The sequence below is a fragment of the Anser cygnoides genome, chromosome 1 (genome assembly GCF_040182565.1).
Source record: "Anser cygnoides isolate HZ-2024a breed goose chromosome 1, Taihu_goose_T2T_genome, whole genome shotgun sequence".
Lineage (NCBI taxonomy): Eukaryota > Metazoa > Chordata > Aves > Anseriformes > Anatidae > Anser > Anser cygnoides.
The window spans coordinates 73,005,132-73,024,800 of NC_089873.1; the positions used below are offsets into that span (position 1 = coordinate 73,005,132).

At 41.4% G+C, this 19,669-nt stretch overlaps 1 protein-coding gene across 4 annotated transcripts in view; it reads right to left on the reverse strand.

The window, feature by feature from the left end:
* Positions 1-16,106, reverse strand: part of PPARA (peroxisome proliferator activated receptor alpha) — a 70,657-nt gene extending 54,551 nt beyond the window's left edge. Inside the window, exons 1-3 of one of the 4 annotated variants that reach the window (XM_066990317.1) lie at positions 15,198-16,106; positions 11,984-14,647; positions 1,336-11,304 (exon numbers count right to left, since the gene is read on the reverse strand). In XM_066990317.1, coding sequence (XP_066846418.1) covers positions 7,921-9,354 — 1,434 coding nt within the window. In that variant the 5' untranslated portion in view covers positions 9,355-11,304; positions 11,984-14,647; positions 15,198-16,106 and the 3' untranslated portion in view covers positions 1,336-7,920. Of the gene's footprint in view, positions 1-1,335; positions 11,305-11,983; positions 14,648-15,184 lie in introns of those variants that run through there. The other 3 variants (XM_066990316.1, XM_066990319.1, XM_066990318.1) reach the window with 3 other exon arrangements.
* Positions 16,107-19,669: the final 3,563 nt, after the last annotated feature.

Genomic DNA, 19,669 nt, shown 5'->3' on the forward strand with positions numbered 1-19,669 from the left:
TTGTAAGTTACCTAAGTCCAAAATACTCTGCCATCCTCCCAAAGTAACAGTGATGCTCCATGTAATGATTTACACCAAAAAATTTACACAACCCTATAGTTGCCCATATTGAAGTTAGATAGTACAAAATCAAAGTTTTTGTTAATATTATTATATGCAAAAAGGTTTCAAGGTCCAAAGAACAGGGGACAGGAGTAAAAGGAGAATGAATGTATTGAGCATTTATGCTCTAGCATGAACTAATATTCCTGTGAAGATACATACATGCTTATGTACACACATATATATATGGGAAATTGAGAAACAAATGAGAGACAATCAACGTTTCAGTTTATTTTATCTTGCAGCAAAACATGTATGAAAAGTGAGCACTTTGCAACTATTTAATTTAGAAATATGATGTTTAAATCAGTCTAGTAGTCTATACTACTCTGAAGTAGTATAATGATCCTTGGGCAAACACAAGTTGGCCTCTTCTGGTGAAACACTTAATTACATTTTTTAGTAATTGTTAATTGGTTCACAGTTTTGTTGACCTGAGAGAAAAGTGGTTGAAAAATTAACTTTCATTTTGGAAGTTGAAATTTGGGTTCTTTTCATCTTGGAATTTCAAAATAAATTTGGGCTTTGGTAGGGGGAAGTTTGGGTCACAGAATTTCAGTCCAGATTGGAACGTTTAAGAGTCAGAATACCCAAAGCTAGTCGTTTTTAATCTTGTTTTGTCTCTCATATTGGCAATATATACCTCCTTTATTTCTAAGTAGTATTGTAGGGGTTATTTAGTGTTTTTCTGATATCCTATCTGTCTTACAGAGAATACATACTCTGATGATGCCTCATTCTTGCTCCAATAGTCATGAAAGCCTAAAAGCTGGAACAGATACAACCATGTGAGTCCTAAAAAGCCAGAACATAATCTTAGTACTCAACTACCTTAATTGTCTTTTGAGTCCTAGACAATACGTTTATCACAACAAGAAAAGGGCATTGGACGAACATGGATTTTGATTGAGCTGAAATTCATATTCGATCTGGCTGGAATTATTCTGATGTTGAGCTGAATTGGAATTTAGGAACTACAGAAAAGTAGTTGGAGAAAGAAATAGTGCCATAATTCTGCGGATAACATGATTCAGAGGACAAAGAATAATTTTTCCTCTATTAACTTGTAGCTGACTGCTCCACAGGAAGAAGTCCATATTCACCAATCCAGAGGTCACACAGCTACAGAGAACTGCCACGACTTCAACTTTTGGAGGCAGAAACTTTCTTTGGCTGTGTAGTTACATCAGTAAGACTGTGTTTCTTTTTCCCTCCCTCCCACCTCCTCCAGCTGAACACAGATGGTCCAGAAAAGCAACTAGTTTAGATGTTATTGCAGATATAAGCTGCAGTGCTGCCTAATGAGAATTACAGGTAGAACTGTAACAGAGCTTTAAAAGGGCCCTAGATTAACAAATATTTATATTAGTTTGAGTGTGATTTATGGCAGATGAAGATGTTCCTTGTGTGTTACTGGCAGGATAATATTGAGAAACCTTTGCAGATGCAGGTGTGTCTGTTTTATTTGAGGGGATGTAGAAAGAGGAGACACAGCAAAGAGAGGCAATGGCTTCGGCTGAGAGCCGGGAGCCTGGAGGACTTCAAGCTCTGGTGTCACTGCCAGACCCTAACATCTGCATGGTGGGTAAAGCGCGTTTATGTGCTTTTGGACAACCCGTGGTTGGCATCGTAGCTATGTCTCACTGAAGTCCTCAAAACATTACATGGGACTGTTCTGCCAGATGTCAACCGCACACCCCTTGCAGCCTGGCACAACAGCTGGGCCCTCACACCACAGCTGGACCATGGCTGAGGATCTTCCGGCAAACCCACCCGTCCTTTCAGCCCACGCACCAGGAAGCAGATGCCTGCTCTCAAGTCTGCTCCCAAGGCACACACGCTGCTTTTTCCCTTTCTACCTCCTTGCAACAGAAGACAGACCTTTTCTATAATCCAAGCAATATGTTTTTTTTAACAGGCTTATTTCCTAATGCTTTGATTTAAACACTTCTGGGAACCTACTCAAAGTATAGCTTTTGCCCCCCCCAAAACCAACAATTTACATTGAGAGACTCATTCTTACGTCACAGGCTGTCATGTCTCCCTTCTTGCACCACATCAAGCCATCTTGTTTGTTTGTCCTGCATTACTTAGTGGTGCCTATTAAGCAAATTAATTATACTCTTCTTCCTATTTGCATTACCCGACTTTACTTGAAAAAGCTAACACATTATTGCTGTTCATGCAACTTTTACTTTCTTTCACGTTTTCTTGGGACCCATGGAGTTATTATGCTATTTTTCATTGTTAGATTCAGGCCCAAGTGATTTCCCTTCATAAATGCTTCTAAATAAGCTAATCCATCACTGCCTGTTGCTCTGCATTGGATTTTGTGTTCATTGTGAGCAGCCACTGCAGCTGCTCCTGCTGCCATCCAGTGGCTCGGGATGGATTTTGCAAGCACATGAGCACGTCTCCATCTTTTTTCTCGGATATTATCTGGAATCTCATCCTCTATTCATCCCAGGCCCTTAGGTACTGATGAGCTTGATTACAGTAACTTTATAGAACAATTCTTAAATAATCGACCAGATCAAAATTGGTTGTATTTTTTTTCCTGTATTTGTGGCAGTTGCACTGCTGGCAAGATTTCTTTTGTGGTTTTTACCTGTGCACTGCAGTAAGACACTTTCAAGAAGCCCATTCTGTGAATTCCTAAAGATCACAGATACCATGCTTGTGGGAGCTACCCAGCCTCAAGCAGAAAAATTTATTGCCACTCTTGGCAATAAAAAGTATGGTACACACTGCTGGTACTAAACAAACGACCACAGAAGTTCATGACATGACAAAAAATAACTGTAATGCCTACAAGGTATTCAAGATCCTGCTCCTGCACAGAGCATTGCTAAAGATCACAACAGCAAGGTGGCTAGTTCAACAGACTAGACGCTGGACGTGTTGCTTGGAAATCTGGGATTTTTGTTCTCCCTGTGCAGCATTTCTCATTCCAGTCTGCACACGTATATTTGACCTAACAGGCACACTACATGCCGATCTGCAGCCCTTTCTTTGTGCTGAAGCCTCTCTTTCCCATCTTGTTCACTCTTTTTTCTCTTCCTGAAAGCACGTTGTCTTTTTAGACTAGGAGAACATCAGTTCTGTAATATTTTTCCCAACCAAACTCATTATGCATTTTTTTTATGAGCATCTAACTGAAGCTTTTAAGATTTCATGCTGCGTAATTCATATGTGAATAAACTCTTCCCTTGAAATGTTAAAATTAAACCAAGAAGCTACTGCTTACATCAAAGCCAATACAAATAGGCCTACACTGGGGACTGAAGTAAGCAGCTCTGCAACTCAGATCTTAGGGGGAAAGGAACAGAAAATTGAAACAGAAATATTCAGAAGTGCCAAAAGGGAAAGTAACTCTTCTTTCAAAGAGCAGCTTTATATTTAGGCAGTAACACTTGCTGCAAAAGAGTTGAGAAACTTTGTATAAAGGCACTATTTTACATGGAAAATATGTTAAATTCATATGAAGTGAAGAACGAAGATGTTAAGACATTCATATTTTGGGATTGCAAGACACAATAACTAAGTTTCAGTGCTTTTCTTTACAATTCATATTGCTTCTTTACTGATTTTTGTAGATAATATTCCCTAGAATTTCAGGCATCTCAGTTTCTGTCTTTGCTAGGAAGCTTCACGTGCATATCCCAGAATCTCAGGTAAGACTAGCAGATGACTCTCAAAACCAGTTTCCTAGTGTTGGAAGTTGAAGCCCTCATTTTATATTTCTGATGCCCTCGTAGGTGTCATACATCCACATCCTTGGTGTGACTGCTGATGACCTTGTTGGATTTTTCTCTAGCCTCTCTTCAGATCCACTTTATTTCAATGTGATGTATTAAGCCAGTATTTCATTTTCCATCCTTGCTGTCTTCATACACTCACTGACAATTTTGACAGCACTGGAACATTGTCTTTTTCAGCTTCTATGTTTCTTTTCTAGTCCTATTTGCCATTTCCCCCATATTTACTTCAATCTTCATTGGATATTTACACCTGCAAGTCAGTAACAGTGCTTCTAAAATTTCTTTTCCCTTGACTCTTTTTTTCTGTGACTCCCTCTTGCACACTAGGAACATAAAAGCTTTAACAGCTGTTGAATATTGAATTGCAGGAGATCCTTCTGGCTCTCACTTGGCTTGCAGAATCTCACACGCTTGAGAGTTCAAATACTGTTCTAGACAAACTTTTAGTTTCAAGACCATTTCAAACAGAGTTGTTTTAAGCTAATGTATACTCTGTTCATTAGATGGTGTCCTGTTGACTAAGAATAATTCATGTTTTGAAAAAATCAAAATGGATTGATCAGACTCATCTTCAGACTTCCTCCAGCATCAGATTTCTACCTCCTGACTGAAGTGACTTTTTCCACTACTAGTTCACCTTGCAGTCCTCCTAACAAATTATTTTTCCAACTTGATCATGTTGCATATATGCAATCTCATGTTTTTGTCACCTCTTGAGTCATTCCCTATGTTCTTGCTTCCTCCTCCTTTTATTTTCCATTTTCAGGATTCCCCCCTCCTTTAGGAGAAAATGGACAAACATCACTATATTGGCTTTCAGCCTTATCTTTGCCTGCAGTACTTCTAGCCCACTAAACATTTAATTTTAACATCCAGATGGCCAAATTTCAGGGTATTAACTACAAATACTAGTCCATTAGTGCATATCCAGACTTTATTCTGATTTTCAGTAACTACTGTAGTTAGTTAATGCAGACATAAAAATAAAGACCAGTGCAACTTTAATACATTGACTTTATTGTTCAATCAAAAAGTAAAAAATGTAAGAAGAGACAGGTAGAATTTTTCCCCAAAAATTTCATTAGTTTTTGTATTTTAAACATATTACTGTGCTTTGAATATTTGGATTGTATTATGATGCAGTTTGAATTCATTTTCCTCTGCTTTACCCTCCATGTCACTCTAACCATGGCAAGACAACTGCCATGACTAAGATGAAACAGGCAAAATAAATAAGATGAAAAAGACAAAATTTGGTTCAAGGCCTATGTTTTGATGAAGTAACTACTGTTCAGTGGTGTTTTTTATTGTTGTTTGTTTGTTTGTTTTGAGGTCTCACCTTTGTTCTAGTTTCTTGCAAAAGGCATGAGTTGAGCTGTGGTTCTGAACTTGTCTTTGTACACAAAGAACTTAATTCCGTGTTTCCAAGCTAAGTTTTAGATGTTTTAAGAACTGCATGGTGATCTCTTTTAATCTCTTTTTCCATAAATTCTTGGTTTTGCTATTCCATATGAAAGCAAATTTGAAGCACAGCTAAAGCAAAATTCTGTAACTGCAGGCTGTATCTTCTGTTGTTTTGATTTGTGTATCTTTACTGCTGAAGACAGAGCTTCAGTTAATGCATACAAATTTTAGTGGTTTTTTGTTGCTGCTGTTTTAATTTTTTAAAAGCCTCCCTTTAGTGCAAAATGTGGTAGACTCTTTCAGTCTAACAGTAGCTGATTGGGATATCCTTAACTCAGTAAGCTTCTGGAGGTCTCTTAAAACATCCATGAATGAGAGATCTATCTTTACTGATCCAGCCAGGTGCACATTGGCAACAAATGCATCACTGTATCTCCTCAAGAATGCAAGAAAAGTTTTGGCTATGAAGACTTCATGGTTCACTTTTATTTAGCAATGCAACAATAGATTGCATGCCAGCCAAAACACCATATGGATATAAATCTACAAAGACCACTATAAATAAAACAAGAGGAAGAGATTAATTTTTGTTCAAAGGTATAAGGCATTGTGGTTTGGTCCCCAGTATAAATGAACTCTAATTCTTTGAGAGCTAACTGTGTGTTTCATATTGTGTGAAAAGCTGTTTTGCCTCTGGAATATTGCTTTAATACACTTTATTCCAGAACTCCAGCGTCACGTATACTTTTAGATATTTTTAATTTCTGAGGAACAAATGCTGAGAAAGCAAAGCCAACTAAGCCTCATTTTATTCCCAAGTCCCATAACAGTTGTCATCCTCCACCTTTTCTGTGTTTGGAAAAATTAGCCTCAAAGTCGGTTCAAAGTCAGACAAACCCCCAGTGTCTGAGATGGAGTCAGGCACAAGCAGATCTCAGCTGCACATTCTGATAAAAAAGGTGTGCTAGAGCTCTTGCTGTGTTTGCATGTCATGAAATCCCTTGCTACTGTCCTTCTTAGCAGGACCAGCAGCAACATCAATAATGCTGGAAGTCTGCTTTGGAGCTTCAGTGTCAACTGCATAAGCACTAAGACTAGCGTTTAACTAAACGTGATTTGTCAAGAAAATGTCCTTTCTTTATTATGCTGCCTGTTAGTCTTGTCTCATCCAAAATATTTTTAACATGGACATTTTCACCCGAATTTGTCGGGGAGGGGGAAGGGGGGGGAGGGAGGGGGGAGGTCTGCAGTTGTTCAGTGAAACAGGAACTTTGTGTGTTTTGATGAAATGCCTCAAAATAGTGTTTCCACCAAAGGAATAGATTTTATGTAAACTGAAGAATTATGCATGTTGTTTGTCAATCCACATGAACATACTAACAGATCAGCCAATGTATTTATAGCTCTACCCAGGATTTCTTAGACTATACCTGGAATTTAATGTCCAGTTTTGGCCCTTAGCTCAGGAGAGACATTGGAAAAATGGAGAAGGTCCAGCTGAGGGTCACCAAGACGATCAGAGGCTTGGAGAACTTGGGATAAAAAGAAAAGTTAAAGGAATTGGATTTGTTCAGTCTGGAGAAGAAAAGGCTCAGGATGGATCTAATCAGTGCCTTGCAATACCCACAGAAGGTAGTGGTAGAAAAGATGGAGATGCTCTCTTCAAAAGTATAGCGAGTGGCAGGATAAGAGGCTGTGGGCACAACTTGCTTTAGGGGAAACTCCTTCAATTTAAGAAAAAGAGTAATTCTTCAGCCTGAGAACAACTGAGCATCATAACAGGCTTCCCAGAGAGGTTGTGGGTCCTTTCTCACTGAAAATATTCAAGACTTCACTTGACAGTGCCCTGGATAACCTAATCTAAGTCCCTGTTTTCAACAGCAGTTTTTAACAGGTCCAGAGGTCCCACCTAACTCCGATTTCCCCATCAATCTGCAAAGCAGACATGGGATCTGCAGTGCCACATCCAGCAAACAACCAGAGCACAGGGGGAGGGGGAGAAGGGGTAAACTCAGGCCAAAGTGTGTGCAGAGCTAGGAAGGACTTAGGACACAAATCAACAAGGAACTGCATGTCATTAAACATTTATAGAACAGCTTGTCAAACATGGCTAATACGAGCAGAGCTTGTCTGGAGCTAAAGCATCAGTGAGACATTTCCTCAAAACTTCTAAGCTTACTTATAGCTAAAATATAATATATTAGTGCTATCATACCCATTAATTGCCAAATGTAGTTCCTCCTGAAAGTTCAGGTATGTCTGGCTATTTAGAGCATAGGAAAATGTTGCTGAGTCTCTGATTGGCTAATTTAAGCCATTTGGCTAATTTAAGCCAAATAACTCAACAGCTGATACACTAGGCATGTAAAACAATGGGAGATCAATGCACTTAGTTAACAGGATGTCTTTATGTAGTGTGCACAGAGAATAACTGGATAGTATTATCTGAGAGGCTTCTTAAGTGAAATTGAATTCTAAATCATCCACTGTCTCCAGGAAGAGACCTCTATATATTTCAGATGCAAGAGTGAGAGATTGCGTCAGCAGATTTATATATCATAGAATCATAGAATCATAGAATATCCTGAGTTGGAAGGGACCCATAAGGATCATCAAGTCCAACTCCTGGCACCGCACAGGTCTGCCCAAAAGTTTAGACCATGTGACTAAGTGCACAGTCCAATCTCTTCTTAAATTCAGACAGGCTTGGTTCAGTGACTACTTCCCTGGGGAGCCTGTTCCAGTGTGCAACCACCCTTTCGGTGAAGAACCTCTTCCTGATGTCTAGCCTAAACTTCCCCTGCCTCCGCTTAACACCGTTCCCACGGGTCCTGTCACTGGTGATAACGGAGGATAGGTCACCTGCCTCTCCACTCCCCCTCGCAAGGAAGTTGTAGACTGTGATGAGGCCCCCCCTCAGCCTCCTCTTCTCTAGGCTGAACAAGCCCAGTGACCTCAGCCGCTCCTCATATGTCTTCCCCTCTAGGCCCTTCACCATCTTTGTCGCCCTCCTCTGGACACTCTCCAACAGTTTAATGCCCTTTTTGTACTGTGGTGCCCAGAACTGCACACAGTACTCGAGGTGAGGCCGCACCAGTGCAGAGTAGAGCAGGACAATCACTTCCCTCAACCGACTAGCGATGCCGTGCTTGATGCATCCCAGGATGCGGTTGGCCCTCCTGGCTGCCAGGGCACACTGCTGGCTCATATTCAACTTGCTGTCAACCACAACCCCCAGATCCCTCTCTGCGGGGCTGCTCTCCAGCGTCTCATTGCCCAGTCTGTACATATAGCCAGGGTTTCCCCATCCCAGGTGCAGGACCCAGCACTTGCTTTTGTTAAACTTCATGTGGTTGGTGTTTGCCCAGCTCTCCAATCTGTCCACATCTCTCTGCAAGGCCTTTCCACCCTCATCCGAGTCCACAACTCCTCCAAGTTTGGTGTCGTCGGCAAATTTGCTCAAAACACCTTCTAGTCCTACATCCAAATCATTTACAAAAGCATTGCAGAGGACTGGACCTAAAATGGAGCCTTGAGAGACCCCACTAGTGACCATCCGCCAGCCAGATGTGGCCCCATTTACCACAACCCTTTGAGCCCTGCCCATCAGCCAATTGCTCACCCATCGTATGATGTTTTTGTTTAGCTGTATGCTGGACATTTTGTCCAGTAGGATCCTATGGGAAACTGTGTCAAAAGCTTTGCTGAAGTCCAAAAAGATCACATCAGCTGCTTTCCCTTGATCAACTAGATGGGTGATCATCTTATAAAAAGAAATCGAATTCCTTATGCAGGACCTACCCCTCATGAACTCATGTTGGCTGGGACCAATGACTGCATTGTCCCCCAGGTGCGCTTCAATAACTTCAGGGATCATCCTCTCCATAATTTTACCAGGCACTGATGTGAGACTGACAGGCCTGTAATTGCTAGGGTCTTCTTTCTTACCCTTCTTGAAAAAATTGGCACCTTCTTGAAAATTGGCACAACATTTGCCAGCTTCCAGTCCAATGGGACCTCTCCAGATTCCCAAGATTGTTGAAAAATAATTGAGAGAGTACATATATACATATATATACACGCACATATATATAATATATGTCAGTTTGCTTTTAATTAAACTTTGTGCTCAGCTCTGGAGCCTGCAGCATTTATTGCAGCTGGGAAATTGTGGTTTACTACAGCCCCTGGTTGACATTAAGTACACTACAGAGACAGAAGAGTGTTTACAGGCCTCCATTATTGATTCATGGGTATTTTCTGCTTGTAGCTATGAAGTAGAAAACTAAAGCTATATTTAGGAGATGGGTTTTTGTTATTGTTGTTGTTTTCTTCCACATATAGAAGCCTGATCTAGAACTGCCACCAAAAGAAAAACGGTCATTTTCAAAGTTTAGAACTGACCAGTAATTTATTTCATTACTTCAGCAGCAGCATGGTCTATATTAGAATCTTTTGTTTCACAGGAAACAAAAGGCTGCATTCATTTGAAACTTTTATGTGATCAGCAACACCAGGAATAAAAGGTTCACACACTCCCCCTCATCCCCCACCACTCCCCTAGTCACTGATAATTAACAGGTATCTGTCAGTTGTCACAATGTATTTTGGCCATACTAAAAATCTTCAGGTTTTGTGTCTCTAAATTTACAGCAAGTTTTGGCATATAAGCAAAGAATATTATCCCTATACTACAGATAAAGACATCATGAGCCCCTTTCTATGGTGGTGCAGTATTTTGACCTTTCTTTATTGAAATATGCATAACAGGCCAGCAAGAAGTGCTACTGCAATACAGTTTAAGCTTTGACTTTGTACTTCCATTCTATTATAAAATCTAAGGTATGTATCCCACTGGAACAGCTATAATTGAGCACACAAATCACGTGCAAGGACAAGAGGCTCCTGACAGAAAGAACAGAATCAGAGGAACAGCCTCATGACTCTTGCATAAACTGAGCACCTTATTTTTTAAAGGTACTGAAGCTTAATGCAAAAGTAACTAACTTTCACCCCTCACAAAATCTACTATGAAGCTGAGATGGCTTTCAACTATAAGTCTACTTCCTGTCCAAAGAGGGAATGCCCCCACAGTTGCAGTAGCTTTGAGATTTATCTTCACCATGTTCATCTTTACAATCTTCTTTTCAAGCCAAGTCACTATTGCAAAACAAGCATGTCAAAGGGAAAAACCATCTAAACAAAAGCAAGTTCAATAGTGCTTCTTGAAGAAGCTCATTTGAGCTAGTGCTCCTACCATGAGAGACACCTTTGACAACTTTTAACTAAAGTGAAAAAGCCATTTCACAAAATCAGGCTCTGCCCCTCCAAGGATCTATCCCGAGCTGAGACAGGAGTGCTACACCTGCTGTGGTCATCCACATACTTCTCTCACTCATACTGTTCTTTGAGCTGCTGCTGTAGGCCTGCCAAGGTCACCATGGTACACTTAATAGAAAAGATCTCCACTGCTTAACCTCAACAGGCTAGGAAGAAGCATCTCTTTTTGATCATTTTGAACCTGGCATTCCCTAGGTCTCTTACCGCATAAGGCAGGACACTGTTGTTCCCTGCTTTCTCCACATCAATAATAATCAAAGACTAAGCCGAGTGAAACTCCACTTAGAAAATACATAGGATCTTCAGATGAGGTAAGTCATCATAACATTGAAAAAACAGGAGATAGCATGTTCAGATTGTGAGAGGTTTGGGCATATGTTATATTCGTAATATAGTATATTCACAATACACAATCAGTATATTCAATGCCTGCTGCAGTGTTAATATTTGCAAAATCTATTGTTCTTGACATCACGATACACAGCATATACTGTGAGGAAACAAGCATGAGAAAATTAAGTAATCATTTGGAAAACAGAAAGCTGGGGAACATAAGAATCCCAAGAGGGCACACATCTCCCCTTCCTGCAAAGTTACATCACTCACCATTCTTTCAGTGCCATTCTGGAGGAGACCATGCATCTCATGAGAAGACCTGAGCCACGACCTTCAAGGGCAAAGCCCAGGCTTCAATGCTCTGCACAAAGGGATAAAAAAAATTACCAAAAAGAATTACCAAAAAGCATCCAAGGCCTGGCCTATTTTGACTTTCCTTGCGTTAGGAAGAGCTTGCAGCATGATGTATCTGAGACTTAGAGACTGTTGCTCTGGAAGCTTGGAAGAGCAGATGCCCATTTGGATTGCTGGGTCCCTTTCAAAAACCAAGTGCCATAGGATCCTTGCTATAGCCCTAGACTAAGCAGAAGGGAGACAAATTTCATTCCTCAGATAGAGAAATAATGATAATAAATCTTTGATCGAGAGGGAGCTGTCTTATTAACAGAGAATGATGCTGTAGCTGGATGGGATTATGACACAGGAGGAAAAAAGCTCCTGTTCCTGGCTTCTGTTCTGAGGCCAGGGCCTCATCAGTAGGTGTTGGCTCAGAGTCATTTGTTGGCTGTAATTACACCTTTCTTCCCGCTTTGCCAGCTGTTTCACTTTGCATCTTGACACAAAGTGTTCAGTGCAGGCTGTGGTCCTGCAGGTGACTCCATGCAGCTCTGCCCTTGTGCATGTGTCCTCATGTGTGTGCTGCTCAGACTCACATTATCCATCTATACATTAAGAACAGTGCCTGCCTTTTTTCTATATGTTACTGTTTTCGTATAATTTATGACTACATGTAAAAAATACTAAAAAAGAAAATCACTTACAGCTTTATTTTCCTTGTCACACCATCATATTGAGGAAATCAGGCATAGCTTTTGCTTCACTTCTCCGTGAAAGTCTATCACATTTTTTTTTTCCTTCAGCATCAAAAGCAGAGCTTTGCAGGACATGGTTAACCTAGCAAAACACAGATAGGTGACGCAGTACAAGATGACACTCGTACTGTGACATTCCTGCTTTCCTTGATGCTATGCATCTTTCTGGCACTCTGTGTGTAAATTGATTTAATTCACCAATGATATTTTGGGATTTCCTATGTGTGCTAAATCATAATAAAAGTCATCTGCTGATGGCAAAGCCTCTCAGCTCACCAGACTGCAGATTCCTCCCCATCTGTTGGCTAGGGCTGTCCAAGACAGCTGAAATCCACTTGAGATTGAAAAGGTGTGCGCAGTAAATAAAGGGAAATCCTGGAGCACCATAGAGCGTTCAGCTCCCACACTTTGACCTCCCTTGGTCCCTTCTATGCTTTGTTAAGATCATATTTCTTCATGCACTGCCTGGCTTAAAAGCCACCATAAATCTGTGGCGTGTAGCAAGAATAACAGAGAAGGCACCATGTAATACAAGGGGCTATAACTCCATCCAAGGCACTCAGGAGCAGTCATAAATCAGCAAAGCAAAGCTTCATCTGGAGAAGTGGGCTGGAGGCTGGGGTGAGAGCAATCTCCATCCTCCCCCTACCCTCTGCCCACCTGTGGTGGCCCCCGGCTGCTGGAGAGCGTCCACCTGCAGTGGCCTGGCCTTTCTGCTGCAAAGCAAGGAGCATCTCAGGGGAAAAAGAATAAAGGAAATCACAGTTAAATGGAGTTCAGGGAAAGGGGTGAATTACAAGTGTGATGGTGGAGGTAGAGTAGTGAAAGAACAGGTATGTGGGAGGGACATGGACAGGCAGATGCCTGGAAGAGTTGTAGGGATTACCTGTGACATACATGAGGCAAGAGAAAGGAGGCCAGGTAAAAAGGCCTAAAAGGGATTACAGGGCATTTCTTACCACTCTCAGTTTCCTGGTATTTCTCTTAAAAGTGGTGTTTTCCATGAAGTAATATCCTTTCAAAGTTGTTTGTCATCATGGTTGTGATTTTCAGTCATTTATGTTTTCTCTCTTTCTCCCTTTCTCTCTTTTGAGATGGGCTTTGCCATGTCCAGTTTGCTGACTGGAACTCATGTAAGCTTCAGTTGAAGTCACAGATGTACCTTGTTTGTTTAATTCTCCTCCAGCCTCAGCTATATGAAATCAACTACCTAAAATTAAATACTTTTATTATTTGAAAGAATATTTGTCATATAGGGTTATTCTTGAAAGGAAGAAACAAATTTAGAAAAATGTTCACATCTTCTAACTTAAAGTTCAATGTTTTTAATTTCTTTATAGGATTTTATTCTAAAAAAAAAAAAGAAAAAAAGAACTAATCAAATAGGCATGTGTAACATATAGGCAATAATTAGTCATATAAGCTATGACTTGATCATTAATTCTTTTCCTCACAAAGGGGAGTGGAGGGGCAGGCACCAACCTATTCTCTTTAGCGACCAGTGATAGGACTCAAGGGAATGGTGTCAAGCTGCAGCAGGGGAGGTTCAGGCTGAACATCAGTGTTGTGGTTTAACCCGGCTGGCAGCTGAACACCACACAGCCGTTCGCTCACCCTCCCCCCTCCCTCTCTGGGATGGGGGAGAGAAACGGGAAAGTGAAGCCGGTGAGTTGAGATAGAGACAGTTTATTAAGACAGGAATATAATAATAACAATAATAATAATAATAGTGATAATGATAATAGTATTAATAATAATAATGTGTAAGAAAACAAGTGATGCACAACGCAATTGCTCACCACCCGCTGACCGATGCCCAGCCTATCCCCAAGCAGCCGGCCCCCCACCCCGGCCAGCCACCCCTATATGTTGTTTAGCATGACGTCAGATGGTATGGAATACCCCTTTGGCCAGTTTGGGTCAGCTGTCCTGGGTCTGTCCCCTCCCAGCTCCTGCTGCACCCCCAGCCTGCTCGCTGGCAGGACAGAGCGAGAAGCCGAAAAGTCCTTGGCCTGGTGTAAACACTGCTCTGCAACAATTAAAACATCAGCATGTTATCAGCGCTCTTCTCATCCTAATCCAAAACATAGCACCCTACCAGCTACTATGAGGGAAAATTAACTCTGTCCTAACTGGAACCAGGACAATCAGGAAGAGGTTCTTCACTGAGAAGGTTGTCGTGCACTGGAGCAGGCTCCCCAGGGAAGCAGTCATGGCACCAAGCCTGTAGGAGTTCAAGTAGCGTTTGGACTGTGCACTTAGTCATATGGTCTGAATTCTTGGGTGGACCTGCGTGGAGCCAGGAGTTGGACTCGATGATCCTTAAGGGTCCCTTGCAACTCGGGATATTCTATGATTCTATGTTTACATTCACTCAGCATGGTGAAGCTTTGAAAAGACCCACCCAAGGCCAGGCAAGACCAGGGTGGCCACGGCCTAGGCATTGCCACCAGCAGCCAGATGGTGTTTGGGAAGGAGCTTTCTGCTTCTGGTCCTGCCCACTTGTGGGTATATTTACGGACTAAGCTGTAGGCAGCCTCATGAGCAGACTGCTGTAAAGGCTGATAATGCAAACTTCTGGGTGGCATCTTCCTCCTCCTTCTTCTTCCTCCCCTACAAAAAAAAATTGTAACCTCAACACAACTCCCCGTAATCTTCTCCCACATCAGTAACAGTGCAATGCCATGCTACCCTTCTCATCCTCTCCCTCAGTTGATCCCTCCCAAACTCATCAGGACAGCTAAATAGCAGAGGAAGGACCTCACGAGGTGAGTTAAATTAGAAATTGCAAGTAGTAAAAAACCAACACATTCTGCTTGTTTTTTTGTTTGTTTGTTTGTTTGTTTTCTTTTTCTTTTTTTTCTGTTTTCTTTCTTTAGTGATAGAAAGCACAGTCTGGGGTTAATCAGAACCAAAACCAAACAAAACAACCAACCAAAAAAGGTTTCTAGAGTTCTTCAGGCTTGGCCAACGGAGATAAAAGTGCATTAAATATTGTTGAAAAATTGCACCTCATTCTGTTACTAACTTTGGTGGAAAACTGCTGAATGAGACCTGCCACTGCTTAACATGAGTGCTGTACACAGTGGGCAACAGCAGGCTGAAGCAAACTCCAGCCCCTGCTCTCTTCAAGTACTCTGACGTGCTTACCTCTTGGCATTACCTGCACAAACTAAGTCATCATGTGCTTTGGCTCACATACAGTCAAACCGCTTCTTTTCTTCCCGCTGCAGATGTTCGGCACAGTTCAAGTAGCTGTACACAGGAACACATGATCATCAGTTGAGGGCATTTTCCTTCTGCAGCTATTGTAGCTTAATGTTAGCAACAACTGTTCCTTATTTTGTGTTCACTTATTTACCCAAAGTAATGTAGATGCAGCTCCCCCATTAGAAACTTGGAAATAGCTTGAATAACAGACACAGTACCATATTGTGGATAATACAATCTCCTTTTCTTTGCTTTAATATGGAAAGTCTTTTAAGTGTGGGAACTTTCTAAAGAAGATTATTCTCATTCTATTTTTGCTCATATTTTAATAAAATTTGGGAATGATCATTTCTTCTTATTACCTTTTCTGTCACTTGGTACAATGTGACAGAAATGAATGTCTAAGACTTAATATATTCAGAAGTTTTCTTTTTGCTATGACAGAAGATCTTAAAACTTAAACTTTGGAAAAAATACTGAACTGCAGAGGGGAATGAAGTGGAAACTAATTTGTCAATTCAAATTTCAAAACATTTCTGAGTTTTGATGAGAAGAGGAAATAAGAGTTTAATCTCTAAATTCTGGACCATTGACCATTAAATTTTACCTGTGGTAAATGGAAAAAAGAGAAAAAGAAAATATAACTGCAGGACATGTTGAAACTTGAGGGGAAAATGATTTTTTTTTTCATTCTACCTTGTATCATGTGCCTAACTGTAGTGGAGGTCACTGTGATGCGACAGTAAGCCAAACCTAAACAAAAATGGGACCTCTGGGATTCCCCACCCAATTTTCAAATAGTTGCTTCTGGAACACCATTTAGCAAGTTCACAGGGTAGCTTTTTAGCAGATGTAAAAGACAAAGTACCAAACTCGGGTGAAATGCAGAGAGGAGTGTGTGAATGCAGCCACATGGGAGTCATCTGCTCAGGAAGGACTGTGAAGGCTGATATGAGGTTGGAACCCCCCATGACCTGGGGTGCAGCAAATGGGGGTTTTCTCTTCACAGTTGCACAAGAAGTGAGATGTTTTCATCACCAAAAGCAAGTCGGTTGAAAAACCTGTCTGGCAGTGTGAAAAAAAAAAAAAAAAGACTAAGCTGCCTTTTTTTACAAAAGCTAAATGCCAGTTGCCTTCTGTGAGAGCAGGAATGATTTTATTTTCAGTTTAGATGTTTACATTGAGAATGTACAAAAGACACTTTTATTTGTGTCACTCCTAATTGCATCAAGTATTTCTCTCTTCCAAGTGTTAATTAAAAACATGCGCTAATATGCAAACTGCTGCACACTTTCAGTTGAGAGACCTTTTTAACACACTAATGCCTTTGTGTTATAAAATCTCACTTGGACTCCTCAAGGATGGAAATATTATTGTTTACATTTGAATATGCAAGCTGGACAGGGAAAATCTCTAGTAAGAGCCTCAGGCCCTGGCTGGAATACAAAAATAAGCCACATCAGGCAACTTGGTTAGAACTTGGTTGTCTCTTAACCTGGTTACTCACATGGTTTTGATTTGTGTTGGAGACTAGGCATGAACAGTATTCCACAACCAGACAAAAGTCTTATTACGATCAAATGCTGAGCATGACTGTTAATCATTATTGTTAATTATAAAACAATTAAAAATGCTAAAGTGACTTAGGAGCACAGATCTATTTGAAAATTAATGTACTTTTGGCCTAGTTTTTTTGATGCTGTTGTCCTGCTCTTTCAGCACTGCTGGCACAGATTTTTTTTGGTAAGATCTGGACATCCAAGTCACTGAGTACCATACCCTTGCAGACATCTTCAAATCTGCTATCCACTGTAGTGTTCTAATGGAAGTTACCTTCATGGATTAACTAGAGCCACACTTATCAGAGCCATGCCGGGGCAGCTTTAAAATACGTTATTAATCCTCCTGTCCTTCAAATTTTGTATGCTGCTCTTAGGACAGGCCTTAATTTTTATTTTTATTTTTTCCCACTGATTCCACTTGCTGCATCTGCACTGCAGCCACAAAGACTTCTGCAGCTCAGCTGCCCACAGCCCACATCTCTCTGAAAAGCACACGGTGTGGGCGGTATCTAGCCCAGCAGCTCTCCTTCCTTGGCATCGCCCCCTGTGAAACACCGGCACAGCATGGTGAGAACAAGGCAGGCAGGCACAACCAAGCACTCCAGCCTCACTGCGGGCAGCTGTACCCATGACCCTGGGCTGGAGGAGCTGGGCTGTGCTACAGCCCACACCTGGCCACTGTGGGTTCCAGCACTATAGAAGACAGTGGCATTTGGGTGCAATCAGGGTCTGTGGGCTGTGCTCAGAGGCCGTGCAAGCACATCCTGGGTGTTGCTGGCAGACACCCCTCTCTGCCAAGAAGAGGCATGCCTGCCTTGATGGCAGTGCAGTGGTACCAGAGGACTGGCTGACAGTTGTAAGCAGGCACGCTCCAGGAGCTTATGCATGTGGTAAATGGCCTTTTTCAGTGTTGTCTACTCCAACCCCAGCTGCACCTGTGTAAAATCAATGGCATCAGCAGGATTTATCATGGTGCACAGAAGTAGGTTGTCACCTCAAAGCTAACATCTTCATGAAGTTACCAAATCACAAGAGCAAAGTGTTTGGATGTTTTTCCTAGTATGTTTTTGTAAAGTTGGTTTCCAGTATTTTCACTTCAAAAACTTCCAAACACAATCAGTGAGTAGGCACAATTTGGTTCATCCTGTTTTTGACTTGCCTTTGTATGCGCCTAGATGGAACTTCATTTCCATTAACTGTATTAATTCCTGTACTAACACAGACCAATGTGTAGAGCTAGAGAGGAACAGCCCAGCAGAGCAAACATGCCTCGTGTAGAGATAGATGTGAAGACACAAACACGCCTTGCAGTGCACTGATGTCTCTCCGCTCTGTGTGCAGTGATGTAAGACGTGTGGGGAGCTGCTAGACATGGCCATTGGAGCTGCTGCCCTGCCTCCTGACAGGCAAAAGTACATGGCCAGCTTACGGCTGGATGTCTGCTTCTGATCTGCCCACCTGGAAGAAAACATGAGGTCAGTGTAAGAGGTGGAATCCCCCTGCTTGGATGATCATTTGGTGTTATTTTTTTCTGTCCAAAGAGTATGTGATTTAACTGCAGACACCTGGTCAAATTCCAGCCGGTATAGCCCCACGCTGCTTTTGCGAACTACTTTTTCAGTTTTAATCCAATTCTGCATCCTCCCATCCCTTCCCACCTTTGATTTGCTGTTGTATTGCATGACAGAAATGATTTCTTTAGTAATCTTGATAACCATTATTCCCATAACTAATATGCATTCATATTCTGAGAACTGCATAGCATTAGTTACAGAAAACCTCCAAGCCCAAACAGGTTTCAGCTGTGACATCTCTAAGATAACCACTGTGCATGATCACATTCATGGTAATTAGCAATACGTTCAGACCTCACATTCTCTGAATGGTGTATACTGTTTTAACACAGATGACTTCTGCTAAAAATTTTATTTTGTTCTCATTTAATATTTGTCTCCTGTTTGAAGAACAGTCTTGGGAACAGGCAGTTTGGGGAAGCTCTGTAAGCACAGGGAAGGCAAGCATTTTTTCACCAGCTCTCTCCCTGTAACCACAAGTGCAACTCTTGTTTTGCAGTATGTTGTGTCATAGTGAATCCGTATCAATGCTGACTGGCGTACCAGCTATGGTCTTACTGCATTTTTGGATCCTCTCCCAGTATAAATCCCCCTTGTAATTTGCTCTTTCAGTGGACCTCCCAGTAACTATTTCTGTGTTCAAGGCTTTTGTCTTCTCCAGAGTGGCTCCAGAGGAACAGCCCCGCAGTGGGCACCTCATGGTACCTATGCACTGTAGCAGCACAGATTTTTGCAAGTGTGGCTGGTAGCACAGACTTTTGCTAGAGTTACCCAGCTTGTCTAAAAACATTTACATTTATTTTAGTCTTTTAGCAAATGGAGTCAAAATTTTCACACTGGGCATCCATTTTTAGAGAATAAGGAGGCTTGCACATGTTAAAACAAAACTCAAAAACTTACCTGCCTTGTGGAAGAAGAAGTGTAATGTTCCACACATACTTGCAGCAGAGATCTAAAATTTGTAAATGGTGGCCTTGATGGCAGGGAGCTGGTTGATGTTTATGTTGTATATATGTGTACTTTCTCCTGGGCAGAGAAGGGGAACGAACAACTGAAATCCTGGCCTCACAGAAAATTCTGTGCCCACTGCTTTTCGCTTAGTCTGTTATAACCAAATGCACAGGCTTTGTTCTAGCAAGAAATACTCAGCCTCTCTTCATTTAATGCTGTTGTTGGACTAAAAAACAATGTTTAAGCAGACACAGATTATAAAACTGCATGCTACGTAGCTCATGATCATCTGCTTTCCTCACACCTACTGAGTCTCCACAACAGAACAGTGCATGACC